Source organism: Fundulus heteroclitus, chromosome 21, assembly GCF_011125445.2.
Source record: "Fundulus heteroclitus isolate FHET01 chromosome 21, MU-UCD_Fhet_4.1, whole genome shotgun sequence".
Taxonomy (NCBI): domain Eukaryota; kingdom Metazoa; phylum Chordata; class Actinopteri; order Cyprinodontiformes; family Fundulidae; genus Fundulus; species Fundulus heteroclitus.
The window spans coordinates 11130622-11145767 of NC_046381.1; the positions used below are offsets into that span (position 1 = coordinate 11130622).

At 39.8% G+C, this 15146-nt stretch overlaps 1 protein-coding gene across 6 annotated transcripts in view; it reads left to right on the forward strand.

Moving 5' to 3' along the window:
• lmbr1 (limb development membrane protein 1) overlaps positions 1–14985 on the forward strand; it is a 55670-nt gene extending 40685 nt beyond the window's left edge. Inside the window, exons 13-18 of one of the 6 annotated variants that reach the window (XM_036125053.1) lie at positions 1384–1457; positions 1725–1863; positions 2428–2494; positions 9364–9525; positions 12287–12411; positions 12460–14985. In XM_036125053.1, the coding sequence (XP_035980946.1) occupies positions 1384–1457; positions 1725–1863; positions 2428–2494; positions 9364–9525; positions 12287–12372 (528 nt within the window). In that variant the 3' untranslated portion in view covers positions 12373–12411; positions 12460–14985. Of the gene's footprint in view, positions 1–1383; positions 1458–1724; positions 1864–2199; positions 2369–2427; positions 2495–9363; positions 9526–12286; positions 12418–12437 lie in introns of those variants that run through there. The other 5 variants (XM_036125056.1, XM_012853160.3, XM_036125057.1 and 2 more) reach the window with 5 other exon arrangements.
• The last annotated feature ends 161 nt before the right edge of the window (positions 14986–15146 follow it).

The following is a 15146-nucleotide window of genomic DNA, read 5'->3' on the forward strand; positions in this document are numbered from 1 at the left end:
TCTTTTATGTTTGATACGTTCAAGATTTGAAGGTTTTACGTCCCTCGAATATATTTGCATGCAGTCTAATTAACTAAGTTTAGGTTACTAAATGCAATCGCTGGTTTTAAAGAAACAACCAGCAGACCTGCTGACATCCCGTGTGGCGCTGATCTGACAGTTGACTGTGTAATAATGACTATATTCTTATTTACCTACGACGTGGCTACTGGGATCTTAACCGGTTACTAACCATGCATGCAGGGAATTCATTGCTATCCCAGGTCTGAACACGGTTAATCGTAGCTGTCCAGTTGCGATCGTTTTACCGGATCTGTACAGACCCTTAAGGCATTTCTGAGCAGTTTTGTCTGCAACACATTAAGGCACTGCTCAGGTAAAAGAAACACATTGTTTAGTTTTAGTATCTCTGTCAGCGATTTCATGCATAGCTTGAAATTGTGTGATAATTGTTTTGTAAGTGTCACTCTTTCTGCAACTTGACTGAATAACAGTGAGACAATTCCTGCAATAATAAATGGCATCAGGTCTGCTGAGCTATTCATGTAATAGAGTACAAACTCTGCAGCATGGCTTTGCAGTAAGCTTCCCAACAGTTGCACTACGAGGCATAAAACAACGTGCATGGCTCTTTTAAAAAACATCAGATAAAAACTTAAACAGATATTAGCAAAAGACATGCATTTGGAACAAAATTGCACTATTAACAGGATTGCTGTGGATCACGTTGGTAGAAAATTCCATGTGCGGCCGTATAAAACCAGGATAAATGGGACATCAAATGTTGTCTGGATCAATAAGAGACGACCACACGTTTGCTTTTGAGTTGTATGTGTTTTAATTTCATTTTATTGAAAAGATTGGCTTGACTTGACTCAACGAGTTTCAAACAACTTGGTTCAATAAAGTAATTAAGGTGCTCCCCTATGATTCACTTTTGAAAGATCAGTTCTCGTGCCAAGTCTAACAAAGGCAAACATTAATCCAGCAACCAAACGGTGGCTTATGTATTTGCTTGTGTATTTGTTTTAAGTTGTTTTTCTGTTTTTTGGCATGCAACACGGTGTTTTTGTTCGAACACCTGTCTACATATTGTATGGTCGGCGGCGATTTTGGAAAAAAAAAAAAAAAAAAAAAGAGCCTCTTTCATCTCCTTCCATTCATCATTTAGCCAGTTTGTAGGAAAAAATCTCTTTGTGCTACACGCACCTACTTGGCAAGATTTCCCCCAAGTGCGTTAATTGCTCCCAATAACGAGCGATATCGCCGACCTTTTTGTTTAACTCGGGGACGTGTCGATGTCTGAAGGCCGCCGTACGCCACGGCCGCTAACCGTTCGTTTTTTTCTCTCTCTCTCTCTCTCTCTCTCTCTCTGTCGTCCAGGACCGAGGCATCGGGAACACGTCTTTGTCCACGTTTGGCGTGGTCCAGGCGGTGCTGGAGATCATCCTGATGTTGTATCCTTCAAGTGACCTTCCCCTTTGTCTGTCGTACGCTCCGTGACCAACAGCGGCGCTGCCAAGGCAGCTTTGTTTACTCGGGGCATAGCTCAGCCGAAACACCTTTCCGGGAACATGTTGTGTTGTTTCGTCACCCTTTTTATCGTAGTTGAAAGGGAGCAACCCAGGCACAAACATAAAAGACCCAATAAAGATTCTTTGCAGCATAGTGTTGTTGTTTTTTTTGAAGTTTTTTTTGGGGTCCTTGATTGATTTGCTGAACAGCTACTTGATGGTGTCTTCCGTCGTTGGGTTCTACAGCCTGCGTGTCTTCGAGGGATTGACTCCCAGGAAGGATGACACCACCATGACAACGGTAAAGATGGGCCAGAGTGCGTGCCAAGGCGCTGAAATCACTCCAGAGGTGCTGATGTGTTTGGGGGCTCTTGTAGTTTTACCTTATTCCTTCTGTTTTGTTTTTTTTTCTCCCATTTTCCCCCCCGGAATCTCTCAGGCTCCCCCCCGGTGTTTTCTTCAAGGCTTCACAGCCGCTTTCGTTGCTCTGTCCAATATTTATTTGTGGGCTGCGTAAACACTGACAAAGTGCAAAGCTCCTTTCTTATACATCAGAGGGAGAATGTGGGGTTTTTTAGGGGGCTGAGGATGTGTGCTCTGTTAGGCCTATAGTGGCACCTTTTCACTTGGTAATGAGTTTGGGAGTGGTGCAGCTTGTTAACTAGCCATGACGCTTTTTTTTTAGTGAAAGGGCTCGAAAAGGACAATAGAGGGAACCTGGTAATGAGCAACTTCAGAGGTACTAATTGTGTAATATGGGGAACCAATTTAACATCAAGTGGTGTGTATGTGTGTGGGCGCATCAGCACCAGAACTGTCAGATGCCCCCCCCCCCCCCTCCCACAAATAAAGTGTACATTATGTGCTTCAGCCATCTGAAAGCTTAAATGGGACTATTTTATCTTATTTTTAGATCATCGGCTGCTGTGTGTCCATCTTGGTCCTGAGCTCAGCTCTTCCTGTGATGTCCAGAACCCTTGGTGAGTCTGTTGTCGCCTGCTTGCATTAGAAACGTTGCGTGAATCAAAAGCTGCGTTGAATTTTCGGTCCGATTATTAAAAACAAGAAGTTACACAAAAATGGAGTCGCCTCAGCTGACTAACGAGACACAGTTCATCTAACCTTGTTTGATATATTGCTCTTATTAAGGCACGATTTAAGCAGGGGGGATCCGAAACGAAATTTTTTTTACTGCTACGCTGAGAAGAACCCTCTAAATTAACTCTTAATTTTTTGCTGTGAAGAAAACAACCAAACAAGTTTACCTGGACGTGTTACAGCTGCTGCTATGTTAATGTTTATTTTAGGACAAATGTAAATTTGTTCATTTTTAGATGTTTAAAAAAATAAAGTGCCTTGACTCATCCTCTTTCAACCTTTTACATGTTTTGTCACGTAGCAATCTTAAACTGAATTGTCTTTTATTTGGAACTTATGCTCTAGAGCAACTCAAAGTGGTATGTAATTGGTAGACAGTACACTGCAAAAACTGAACTAAAAATAAGTAATATTTCCTTAAAATGAGTGTATTTGTCCTTGATTTGAGCAGGTAAATAAGATTATCTGCCAATGAAATAAGACTTTTGAACTCAAAATAGGAACAACTCATCTCCATCATCTTATTTCAAGTGCAGGATGTCTAATTATCTTATTTTAGAGGTCAAAATATTCATTCCATTGGCAGATAATCTTATTTACCTGCCAATGGAATGGCAGATAAATAAAAAACACAAATTTTGAGAACATTTTACTTATTTTTAGATCCGTTTTTGCAGTGTAGAAGGATATGAATGCATAGTTTTCACAGCTTTAGATCAGTACTTTACAAATTCTCTATTGCATTTAGTGAACGGACAAATATTTAACTCCAGAATGTGCTTCCTGGCTGTATGTTGCGTCTCATTGTCCTCCTGGAGGGTAGACCCCCCACATCAGGCACCATTCTTTCTTTGCTCCTCCCAATAAAAATACATTCAAGTTTGTGTTTGTGACATTATGAAATGTGAAAAGGTTCTCGGGTTATGACCGCTTCTATCAAGGCGTTGTAAAGCATTGCTAAACTTGGCTCCTGTACAGACATCTTCGGATTCAGCTCATTTAGACAAAATCGTCGTACGTTCCCTTTCGTGACATTACAACAGAGAGCAAATAAAAAAGGCAAAAAATGCCAGGAGTGGCACCATCATAATGGCAGTAATAAACATGCAGAGCCCAGCTGTTTAAATAGCCCTATTCTGTATGTGTGTTTGTGTGTGTGTGTGTGTGTGTGAGTGTAAGAGAGAGAGAGAGAAACCGGCTGGAGAATGGGATGGAGCGAGCATACAGTGAGTCACTGCGAGCTTTACAAAATATCAACAGGTTCTGCTTTATGGCGCTGAATAAATGAAAGAAATACATGCATGAGACGGAGCTGAAGGTGGGGGTGGCCTCTGACTGAAAGATAAAAAAAAAAAAAAAAAAAAAAACAGAGTTGAGTGTGTCCAAGTGACATGTTAAGAGAAAATAATACAAGTATTGTGTGTTTATGAGGTGTTCTTTGTGTACCTTCCAGTGTGCCACAGCCCAAAGCTGTGCAGAATATCTGTCATCTTAATAAGGAAGTGACAGATGACTTACTTCAGATGCAGACTGCTTGGGTTTTGAACCGTATTGAACTTTAAGGTTTGACGCTCTGAGACGCCGTGTCCTACTGTGTGTAGACCAGGGTTGTTATCCAGACTTGAAAGTGGACACTTCCAGGTTGAGATGGAAAAAGAAAGCGGTGCACCAATATCAGGTGCTCCAATATCAGCATCTTTCTACTCTGGATTTAGATGAAATAATCTACCGCCCTAGATCTGGAGTTTATTTTTATGTTTAGGTTTTTATTTACTGACTATAATGACAGACGGCAGACCCTCAGACATCTCTAGGAGCCTCAGTTTCAAAACCTCTACAGTTATCCGTTGCTACTGTTCAAACTCCTTTGGGTGAGACGCCAGAGAAAGTGCCTGAGGGAGTTTTTCACCATTTCCCGGTCATCTGGCTGTTTAACAAGCCAAACCTCATTAAAGACACACTTTTTCCTGATGGGGGTGGCGGTGTTGGATAAAGTAACATGAATGTTTAGATTTTACTGAATTAAACATACCGAAAGTCAGTTTTGGGTGCAGCAGGTTCACATGGGAGGCTGGAAGTCCAAGGATAGAAACCCGAGGACAGAGCGGTTTGCCGCTTTACATCACGGGGCTTGTAATTCGGTCGCAGCACAATAAGGCCCGGATTTATAAACCAGAACTGCTAATTACAGATCAAATGAATGCTACCCACTCATTTTTCCAAAAACAAAAAAACCTTGGAGAAAGAAAAGAATGAATAAACAAATTTAAGACAAACCTAAACCTAATTAAACACCTAGTATGGACCAATCGATGGATTTTAGACATTTTAAGGCTTAAAGTTAGATTAAGGACTTCATAGGATGTTGCAGAACCCCCATTTTACCAAAAGAAAAATAGAAAAAATTGAAAGGCATTATTATAACTGTGGGAACCAATTTTTTTTGTTTAAGCAGCAGAAAGAATCGATGCTGTTCTGTTTAAACAAAATCCGTTTAAACAATCCTTTATAGTTTATTTTCAATTTTTTTTATTTATTTTTTTGTAAGCCATACTTCTTAACACGGATGAGGATCAGATCTAACTCTGTAAACTTTATACGCTAACCTCCAAATGGGTAACAATGTTTTTTTAAGAAGCATCAATTGCTGCATTTTTTAAAATTACAACTGAAAATCAGTTTGTTTAGTGAAAATGTGTGGATATTTTTAAAACCCGATTAGAGTTAAAAAGTTTGCTGAAAGTTTATAGTGAATGTTTCTATTTATGCGTTTAGAAATGGGCCTAAAAATGTACCGAGAAAAGTAAACGTGCACAGAAAGCCTGCGTTGTACGTAACAAAACTATTAGGTTTGACAGCACCGTGCAAGTTTTGACCCAATTATTAGTTTAATTAGAGATGTATTAAATGATTTCTATCAGGTCAATATTCAGCACTTATCAATGTATCAGTGCTCTGTGCCGGCTGCACTTCTGAAAAACTCAACCATGTAACTTGAGAGGGTCGGATGGGTCGCTGAATGACCCATTCTAGGCTACGTCAGTCACTACCGTAACAACAAAACAAAAGCACATATGATCAGACATATTTTTGGTTCTCTGATAAAGGATTTAATCTAGAGGGGGAACGTGGCCTTTTCTTTACAAGTCAGTCAATGACTTCTCAATCTGCTGGTCCAAACTGATCTCCAATCAGATCCCAAAACATGGAGGTAGACTGTCTTAATTTTGCGACAGTGTTGTGTTCCTCCTATTAAAACTGGATATAACAAGTGGAGTGTCCCTAGTGGCAAAAAGTAACACAATGTTACTTGTAAAAAATAGAAAACTGTTTTTTTTTTTTTTTCTGACAATGATTCATTATTTGTTGACGTGCCTCAGTATAGACTTGGATAATCTGGTCAAACAGATGTATGCCTCTTGGATGCAACTCTCTGCTACAGACCTGCTCTAGCCGTTTGAAAAGTCGATTTAAAACAAAAAAAAAAAACAACACAAAACCTAATTAGGTTTTCTCAAATTACCAAACCAGGATCAGAACCTTTGGTATTAGAAACAAATTTGGCCAGACCACAGCGGCTCTGTCATTTTTCTCCCTGCCTCTTCACGGGCAATTTTGTTAAAGGTCTGCGATGCCTGCCAAACTGCTTACTGCGGCTGCAAATACATCTCTGCAGACACCGAATCGATGGCTCAATCTAATTGACGGCAGAGATTGTGAAGATGTTACAGGAGAAGTAGTGCCCAGAGACTGGGGCTTCTTCAGCCTGACACATCGGAATATGACTCCTGCATACAAATTACAGCAGAAATCAGATATGAAGTCGTTATGAACCCCAGCCTTGAAATGGTGGTTTGCATGGTCAATTCATCATAGCTAATGAAACTGTATTTTCTCATCCTACTGACAGCAGCTTAAGTATCTTTTAAGATATGTTGTCAATCCCAGTTAACAAGACTTTGTTATACAGCTACAATAACAAGACTCAGCCGCAGAGATTAACAGGCTGGCAAAAAGAAACGAGGATGGAGGCAGTAGGAATGTGACGGTGATCAAAACGGGATCAGCTAAGACAGAAGATTTAACATAAGTGTGGCGCTAAGGCGGACCTGCAAGGCTAACTCTACATTTGTCTGTTTGCAGAGGAGCTTTTAATCGGCAAAGCTCCTTTAATGCAGGAAATGTTTGCTTGGATGAGATTTAAAGCATTTGCTCATCTATACTTTAATTGTGTCAAACATGCATATCCATGCTACAGCATGGCGGCATGAATGCAACTGTAAAGACTGAGAAATAGGTTTACCACACTATAACCGTGTTGAAATCAAATTTTAAAATATGATCTAACCGCTGGTTTTCAAAGCAACCAGTCCAGCTGCTGCTAAAATAAAAGTTTCTTGTTTGTTTTTATTGGCTTACCCTCCATTGGGCTGCTTGCAGCTTAATCAGCTGCTTAATCAGATCATCATCACAATATCCAACAACTGAATTGCAATGGGATATTTTCTGAATGTTGCGCAGCCCTAATTGAAATGATTTTAACTTGTGCACAGCGCTCTTTGATATATCTGAGTGCCTTATTTGCGAAACAACCCGGCACATGTCCACAAAGAGCAGGACAATGGAAAAACTACCCCAGTCTTAGTATCTGGAATTTTTTTTTTTTAACATAATTATGTTATTAAACAAAAGCAACAAGATTTGAGAGGACATATTTAACAATTTGTGAGAAAAAGTTTAACAAGTCAATACAATTTTATTTATATAGTGGCAATTCACAACACATGTCATCTCAAGGCACTTTACAAACTCAAATTTAATCAAATCATACAGACAAATTGGTCAAAAAGTTTCCTATCTAAGGAAACCCAGCAGATTGCATCAAAGTCCCGACAAGCAGCATTCACTCCTCCTGATAGAGCATAGAGCCACAGGGAGAGTCGTCTGCATTGCCCATGGCTTTGCAGAAATCTCTCATACTGAACATGCATGAAGAGACAGTGGAGAGGAAAATTCCCCTTTAACACGGACGAAAACCTCCAGCAGAACCGGGCTCAGTATGAACGGTCATCTGTCTCAACCGGCTGGGTGTTAGAGAACACAGAGCAGAGACACAAAAAGCACAGAAGCACACATTGATCCAGTAATCTGTTCTACATTAGATGGTAATAGTGGGTGAGCCGTCTTCTCTGGATGATGTCACAGCTAACAGAACACCAGACCAGGTGTACCTACTGTGAAGAAGAAAAAATGACAGAACAAAAAGTTAAAAGCTGAAATTACAACAAGCAATGCAAATTGGAGAACAGTAGGAGAACTCAACAGAGTGAGAAAAATAGACCCTGATGTCCTCCAGCAGCCTAAGCCTATAGCAGCATAACTATAGAGATAGCTCAGGGTAACATGAGCCACTCTAACTATAAGCTTTGTCAAAAAGGAAAGTTTTAAGCTTAGTCTTAAAAGTAGACAGGGTGTCTGCCTCATGGACCAAAACTGGGAGTTGGTTCCACAGGAGAGGAGCCTGATAGCTAAAGGATCTGCCTCCCATTCTACTTTTAGAGACTCTACACTGAAAAAAAAGCACTAAAAGTGAGTTAAATTTTCTAGCAATTAGTGCATTTTCCCTTGATTTGAGCAGTTAAATAAGACTATTTGCCTGTGGAATAAGATTTTTGCACTTAAAATAAGAGCAACTCATCTCCATCATCTTATTTCAAGTGCAGTATACCTAATTATCTTATTTTAGGGGTAAAAATACTCATTCCATTGGCAGATAATCTTATTAGACTCAAATAAAAGAAAAATATACTTATTTCAAGAAAATTTTACTTGCCTGTAGTTCCTTTTTTGCAGTGTAGGAACCACCAGCAGTCCTGCAGTCCTGCTCATCTCTCCTGCCTTTGGTTCTAGCCCTGCTGCAAGCACAGTGCATATAAAAGCAACCTTCCCCTTGGAAGTATACCTGGAAGTGTGGAGGGCTTTATAAGTCGGCCTGTCTGCAGCCGGCAGCTTAACAGACGTGACGCTAACAGCTCAGAGTTGCAGTGTCACTTTAATAGTGAGTGATTTGCAGAAATCTTTTTGTTCATTGTTTTTCGTGACCGATGATATCTCCAAACAGTAAAATGAGTCTGTCGTGTCGGTGAGGAGCTTGTAGCGACCTTTCAGTCAGTGGGAAACTTCGGTCACTCAGGTGCTTCTTCTGGCATCTGAAACAAACTTCAGACTTTTGGAACGGTGAAAAATCGTAGCACTTCTGAAAACGCTGATTTACATCGAGACTTCTGAAAATCCATGTATTTAAAATGTACAGCTCACTTGTCCTACAGGTGTTTAAACGTATATACTGTTTAAATTATCTTAGCTAAAGTTTTACTTTTTTATGCTTAGTTTGAGTAGATTAAGAAAGTTCTGCTGCAGACATTAAATATAAATATTCACAAGATTATACACAACAAAAATAGTTTTTAGACGTGATTCTGTCAAATTGAGTGTTTTCACCGGCTGAAAGAGATAAGCTCCTGCAGAAAGATCCATTGACCTGCAGGTACGACAGAAGTTGCTGTATTTTCCAGTAGCCTCCTGCGCTTTTCATCAAGACGGGGGGGAAAAAAATCCCGCTTATGAACACACAACTTAACTTTTCAAAATTTGGGATTGACGAAATAACCTGTGCGCGCTCCTTTTTTGTGCATTTTGTCTTTTTAAGACTGCGGGAAAGACGTTTGACAGTTGTGTTTGTGCTCCACAGGTATCACCAGGTTTGATCTCCTGGGAGACTTTGGGAGATTTAACTGGCTGGGAAACTTCTACATTGTCCTCTCATACAACCTGCTTTTCGCTGTTGTGACGACGCTTTGTCTTGTGAGGAAGTTCACCTCGGCGGTGCGGGAGGAACTCCTAAAGGCCTTGGGTAAATGTCCCTGCAGCCGTTATTCTAACCTGAACTTATCGCTTCCACAATGATCCCGTCTGAAACATCGGCGGCTTAAAGTCGCGTGTTAAGAAAGTGGAACGTCACTGTAAGGTTAATCTATTTCAGCAATGCGATTCAAAAAGTGAAACTGATATTTTAAATAGATTCAAAGAGATGTATTTAAATGGCTGATGATTAAGGATTGCAGCTCATTAACACTGAAATTTATAGGAGAGACTGTGACCTTGGAAGTTGTCCAGCAGATAGTGTATCACGCCCTCCACAAAGAAGATACAACACAAAAAGTAATCGCTAGCCAAGTTGGCTTTTCAGTCTAAGTAAATATACTTTAGTTTAAGTATATTAATGGAAAGTTAAGTGGAAGGAAGAACGTATTGTAGATAAAGGTACCCAAGCAATGGTTATACCCACACACTTTAGAGGCTGGTGAAGCAAAGACCTTGAGGAGCTTCACAAGGTTCAGCCAGTGAGGACTGGCTTTAAACACCACTGGCATAGATAAAGTGTGAGGTATTGTCAAGATGAAGATGAGGGCAACCAGACCCGGCAATGCAGACGAGCTGAAGGCCGCTTTTAAAGCAACCAGAGTTTCCTTAACACCTTCGTAGAGCAGCAAATGGGTCACCTTCATGCCACGCTGCACTGATGGAGTAATTGCTCCAATAGGAGCCTCAACTATGGGATGTACAGGTACATCTAAGCAAATTACAATATTGTGAAAAAGTTAAATATTTTTGACACTCGTTTCAGAAACTGAAACTCATTACATGTAGAGGGAAATATTTCAAGCCCTTATTTCTTGTAATGTTGATTATTATAGCTTATAGATAATGAAGTCCCAAAAGGTCTGTTTTAGAAGATTTGACTACTACCTAATGGCAATAAAAAAAAAAAAAACTTTTAAAGTGTTAGTGCTATGTTCTAGCCATATCAGATGCCCAGGAGACAGTCATTGAAACCCTCTAAGCCAAAAAAGTGTCATGGCTAAAGAGGCGAGTTGTTCAGAGTGCTGTATCTAAGCATAATTCAAAGAAAGTTGAGTGGAAGGAAAAAGTGTAGTAGGAGAAGGTGCCCCAGCAAGAGGGAGAACCACAGCCTTCTGAAGATTGTCAAGCAAAATCCGATTTTTAAGGAGCTTCACAACGAGTGGACTGAGGCCGGAATCAGCACAGCTAGAGCTCCTGCATACAGATGAATCCTGCAGATGCTCTACCAATGTTGCATCCCTCGTGTCAAGGCTCCTTTGACCCAGAGTCTACGCCGAAAGCGTCCTACCTGGGCCGAGGAGAAAAAGAACTGAGAACTGTTGCTCAGTGGTCCAAAGTCCTCTTTTCAGAAGAAAGTAAGGTTTGGATCTCATTTGGAAGTCAAGGTCCCAGAACCTGGAAAAAGAGAGTAATGATTTTTAGGTGCCATGTCATCTGATTCTGTTGGGCCCGAAGGTCAGTCAGCCCCGCTATCTACCAGGAAGTTTTAGAGCACTTCATGTTTCCTTCTGCTGATAAGCTGTATGGAGTTGCTGATTTTTATTTTTTTTTATTTTGGCGCCTGCCCCCACTGCCAACAATACCAAAAGCTGGTTCAGTGACCATGGTGTTACTGTGCTTGATTGGCCTGGAAACTGGCCTGACCCCAACCCCAAAGAGATTCTTGCATTTTATGCAAGGCGTAATCCTCAAAATGACAAGAAATAAAAGCTTGAAATAGTCTATTCACCCTAAGTGTAATGCATCTATATGAGTTTTACTACAATATTGTCATTTTTTTTTTTAGATGTGCCTGTATAAAACTGTACAATACATCTAGACCAGGGGTCTGCAACCTGTGGCTCTGGAGCCGCAAGTGGCTCTTTGGACCTTCCCCAGTGGCTCTTAATATCTTTGGCTACAAATTATATTTTTATTATGGTATTTAAATGTAGTAATGATAATAAATACAAGTTTTAGCAACCTTTTCTTGGACTAATTGCTTTTAATTTTCACAACAGAATGATGCTAAAAGTGCCAGTAATATTTAATTTTAAATCAATACTTTTTCGTTATCTTGGAAACAGTTTTTTTTTTTTTTTTCACATCATCCACAAATATCAACATCCCATCCATCCTATGTTTTCAAACCTCAAAATAGACATAAAATGGCGTTTCTTTAACAATGACAACATATTTCCTACAGTAGATCTTTATCACAAATTATAACTTGTCTTTTTTTTCAAAACCCACGCAACATTTGCGGCTCTGAACGAGTTTAATTCAAGTGGACCGTAGGCAAAACGGCTCTTTAGACTGTAAACGTTGCAGACCCCTGATCTAGACGGACATTTCTGTATCAAAAATCCATTGTTTGCAGGAGCTGAATTTAGTATTTTCCTTAGCTATCAGCTAAAACTTTCACTGTTTGAACACCATTGCTGAAGTAAACTAACTTTTCAGTGATATTCTAATTTACTGAGATGCACTGGTGATTTTGCTTCTTTCTGAGACCGCATGACCTACAGAGACAAGACGAAATGGAAAGAGAAAAAAAATAGCAGCGAGCTCCAAAGTGCTCGGGAATAAACGCCGGCTGGTTTTCAAAGCCTCGGTGTGACTAGCCCTGAATGTTTGATAAACAGGAGGAAATGGGGTTAGAAAATGTCAGATAGAGGGACTGAGGGGAGAAAAGAACGTCAATACCTCTGCCTAAATGAAAGTCTGAGGCTTTTTAATGAGATTTCTCTGCCTTATCTCCCGCCGCCCAGGTCTGGATAAATTGCAACTGTCAAACAGCCCCGCAGACCCCGAATCTGGGAAGCTCTCGGCCAATGGGCATCAGAAAACTCTGTGAAAGGGACGATGGATCAGCACACACACACACACACACACACACACACACACACACACACACACACACACACACACACACACACACACATGCAAGCAGAGCCACGGGGAGATTTCAACAGTACTGCCTGAGTGCTGAAAGGAGAAAAGGATAGGAAGGAACTTAATAAACCCAGGCAGTGGCTGACTGTTGCCGCAAATGGAGGCTGAGAGAGCAATTTAGCTTCGTGACATTCCATCCTCTGCGTCTCTGATGGAAGCTGGGACAGAGCCAGGCCAGAGGAGTGAAAAAGACTGGGCATCAGTGTGCTGACCTTGATGCTAACCTCAACCTCGACTGTGACTTTAAAACTACCCATCTCCTGCAGCTGGGGGCATTCTTGCGCCCCGGCATTGTCACCTTATTTCATTCTGCAACTTCTACCTTTTGCACTAGAAAACAGCAGATGCGCCTTCTGCTTGGTTCCGCTGCATCGAAGTCTTAAATCGGTCTCTGTGTTCAGTTGCTGAATTGGACCCCAATAGCTCAATTAGAAATTTGTTTAAAATGTTTGTTTTTTTTTGTTATTCATCTAAGTGAGAAACTCAAAATAAATGTAATTTATTTTTTACTGTCTTGAGAAGAGATGCAAGAATGACAGGTTCCCAATTTTTTTTTCCACCCTTAAGCTCAAAAGAAGAAAAAAATTGCAAAATAATACCTTATGAAGCATGACGACTCATGTTTTATTGCCACTCAACGGAGCCAGGGCAGAATGCTGCACAGTATTGTGGGTTGCATTATATGCATTGCACCGTTCAGGTCTCATATTGTAGTATTTCTGCTGTCATATGTGTTGTTGTTTTTTTTTAAATCTGGCTTTATGCAAGTGGGATTTAACTTGTTGATGTCAGTCTCTATAAAGAAGGATACATTTATTTTTTTGTTTTTTTAAAAGTTGCTCCAGATTTTGATTTATGCTTATCAGGAATTTGGGTTTTTAACTGAGCCAGATCTCACTGAGCAGAACACTTTAGTGCATCTAAAGGGAATCTATTGTTGTTGTTTTTTTTTAATAATTAGTGAACATCTTAAATCATTATTAATTTGCTTTAAAAAAAATAAAACAGGCACAGAGAACCGTGCGTTTGTAAAGTTTTGATTTACATGTACATAGTATTTTGTTTCATACTTTTATTCCATTGTTTAGATGTAAATAATCGGTTTTCACTGAGCCCGTTGAAGGCCTGACAGACTAAGCATTTTCATGGTCTGTTTTAAATTATTTTAGTACTATATGTGTCCCCATAAATTTCAGACACCAAAGGCTTAGGATGCACACAGGTATGTGTCTGCATTGATCTCATCCTCTGCAGAAACACGGATGGACTTGCATCTTGTCCACCTAAAGGCTGAGGGAAGTGGACGATACAGATTATTTAACAGTGGCGAGGGAGGGCACTGTCGACAACTTTTTGGTTGTGAAACATAATTTAAATACGTCAAAGAAGTGCAAGTAAGAGCAGGTTTTGCTGCAGGACCAACGTCGACTCCATCACTAGACCACTTTGTGCTCTGAATTCGTGGAAGCACCAGAATCCAGCCAGCTTTTGTAGCCAAGAGAAAGACTTGGCAGCTCAGGTGTCCCTCTACGTTTTCTTGCATTGCTGCGTAATCTTCTAAACTGTGATTTTTCTTTGTCTTCACAATCACCTCGAATGCCTTATGACAAACATCTTGTAGGCTTTACGCAACGGTAGTTGGTCTCTCCTCACAGCGGCACTGTGCTCCTGTCTGCCACAGAGTTTCTGCTTCAAAGCCAGCTATACGTTATAAACTTTTTTTTTCTTTCTCACGATTGATGCTTGTTGAAGCAGCTTTCATTTCATCAGCACTTTTTTGCATGGTTGGAATGATTCTGTTATCTTGAGTGATTTTTTTTCTTTCTTTTTTCTCTCTGTCATGACACAAGAAGACATCTGAAGTTATATATGCATTCAAGACTGGAAAAAAAGAAAATGCACAATTCTCATTTTCTAAACACTGGCAACATTATGCAGCAGATATGAGAATATTACATAAAGGGCATACAGTGATATTTCTAAATCATAATGAAGAAGTCTGTTTTTCTACCACCAGATGTATGAATGTATTATGTTTGTATTTGATTGGCTCTAAGATGACACTAAAACTGGAAACTGACATAAATTCATTAAGGGAGACAGTTGAATGATTTAAAGTCAAGATTTTATTGTTTTGTGTGTTCAGATGTAGTTTAAAGGAGCATTAGCGTTAAAAAAAAACAGTTGGGTCAAATTCCCTCAACTCAAAAAATGTGTTCTTTCTGTTCATTAGTAAGGGGGGGAAAAAAATCTAAATATTGGACCACTTTTCATTTTAAAGGCCTTTTTTTCTGGTTTTACAGTACATGTCCTCTTGCGTGTGTATATAAATGGAGGGTGTCAGGGTTTGGACGTTCTGTGCTGCAGGTGTAGCTTTTATTTCTGTCCATCTGTCGATATCTGCATGTAATTTTGGTACATGTTTTGTGAATGTATTTTTTTACGATTTCTCAGTTTGATAAATGGTATTTTTGTTGTTTGTGTGTTTGCAAATAAAAGTAAAATGTTTACCAGCTTTTATTCTCTTATTTTATTCTCTCTTATTTTTACATTATAACCTAGCTTTTTTAGATAATAAATCCCCAATTTCCACCCTATATTTGCATTACTATTATTTTTTATCTTTATCACATAGGGGGATAACAAAGTGGGAGCTGGGTTGAGATTAGCTTTGCT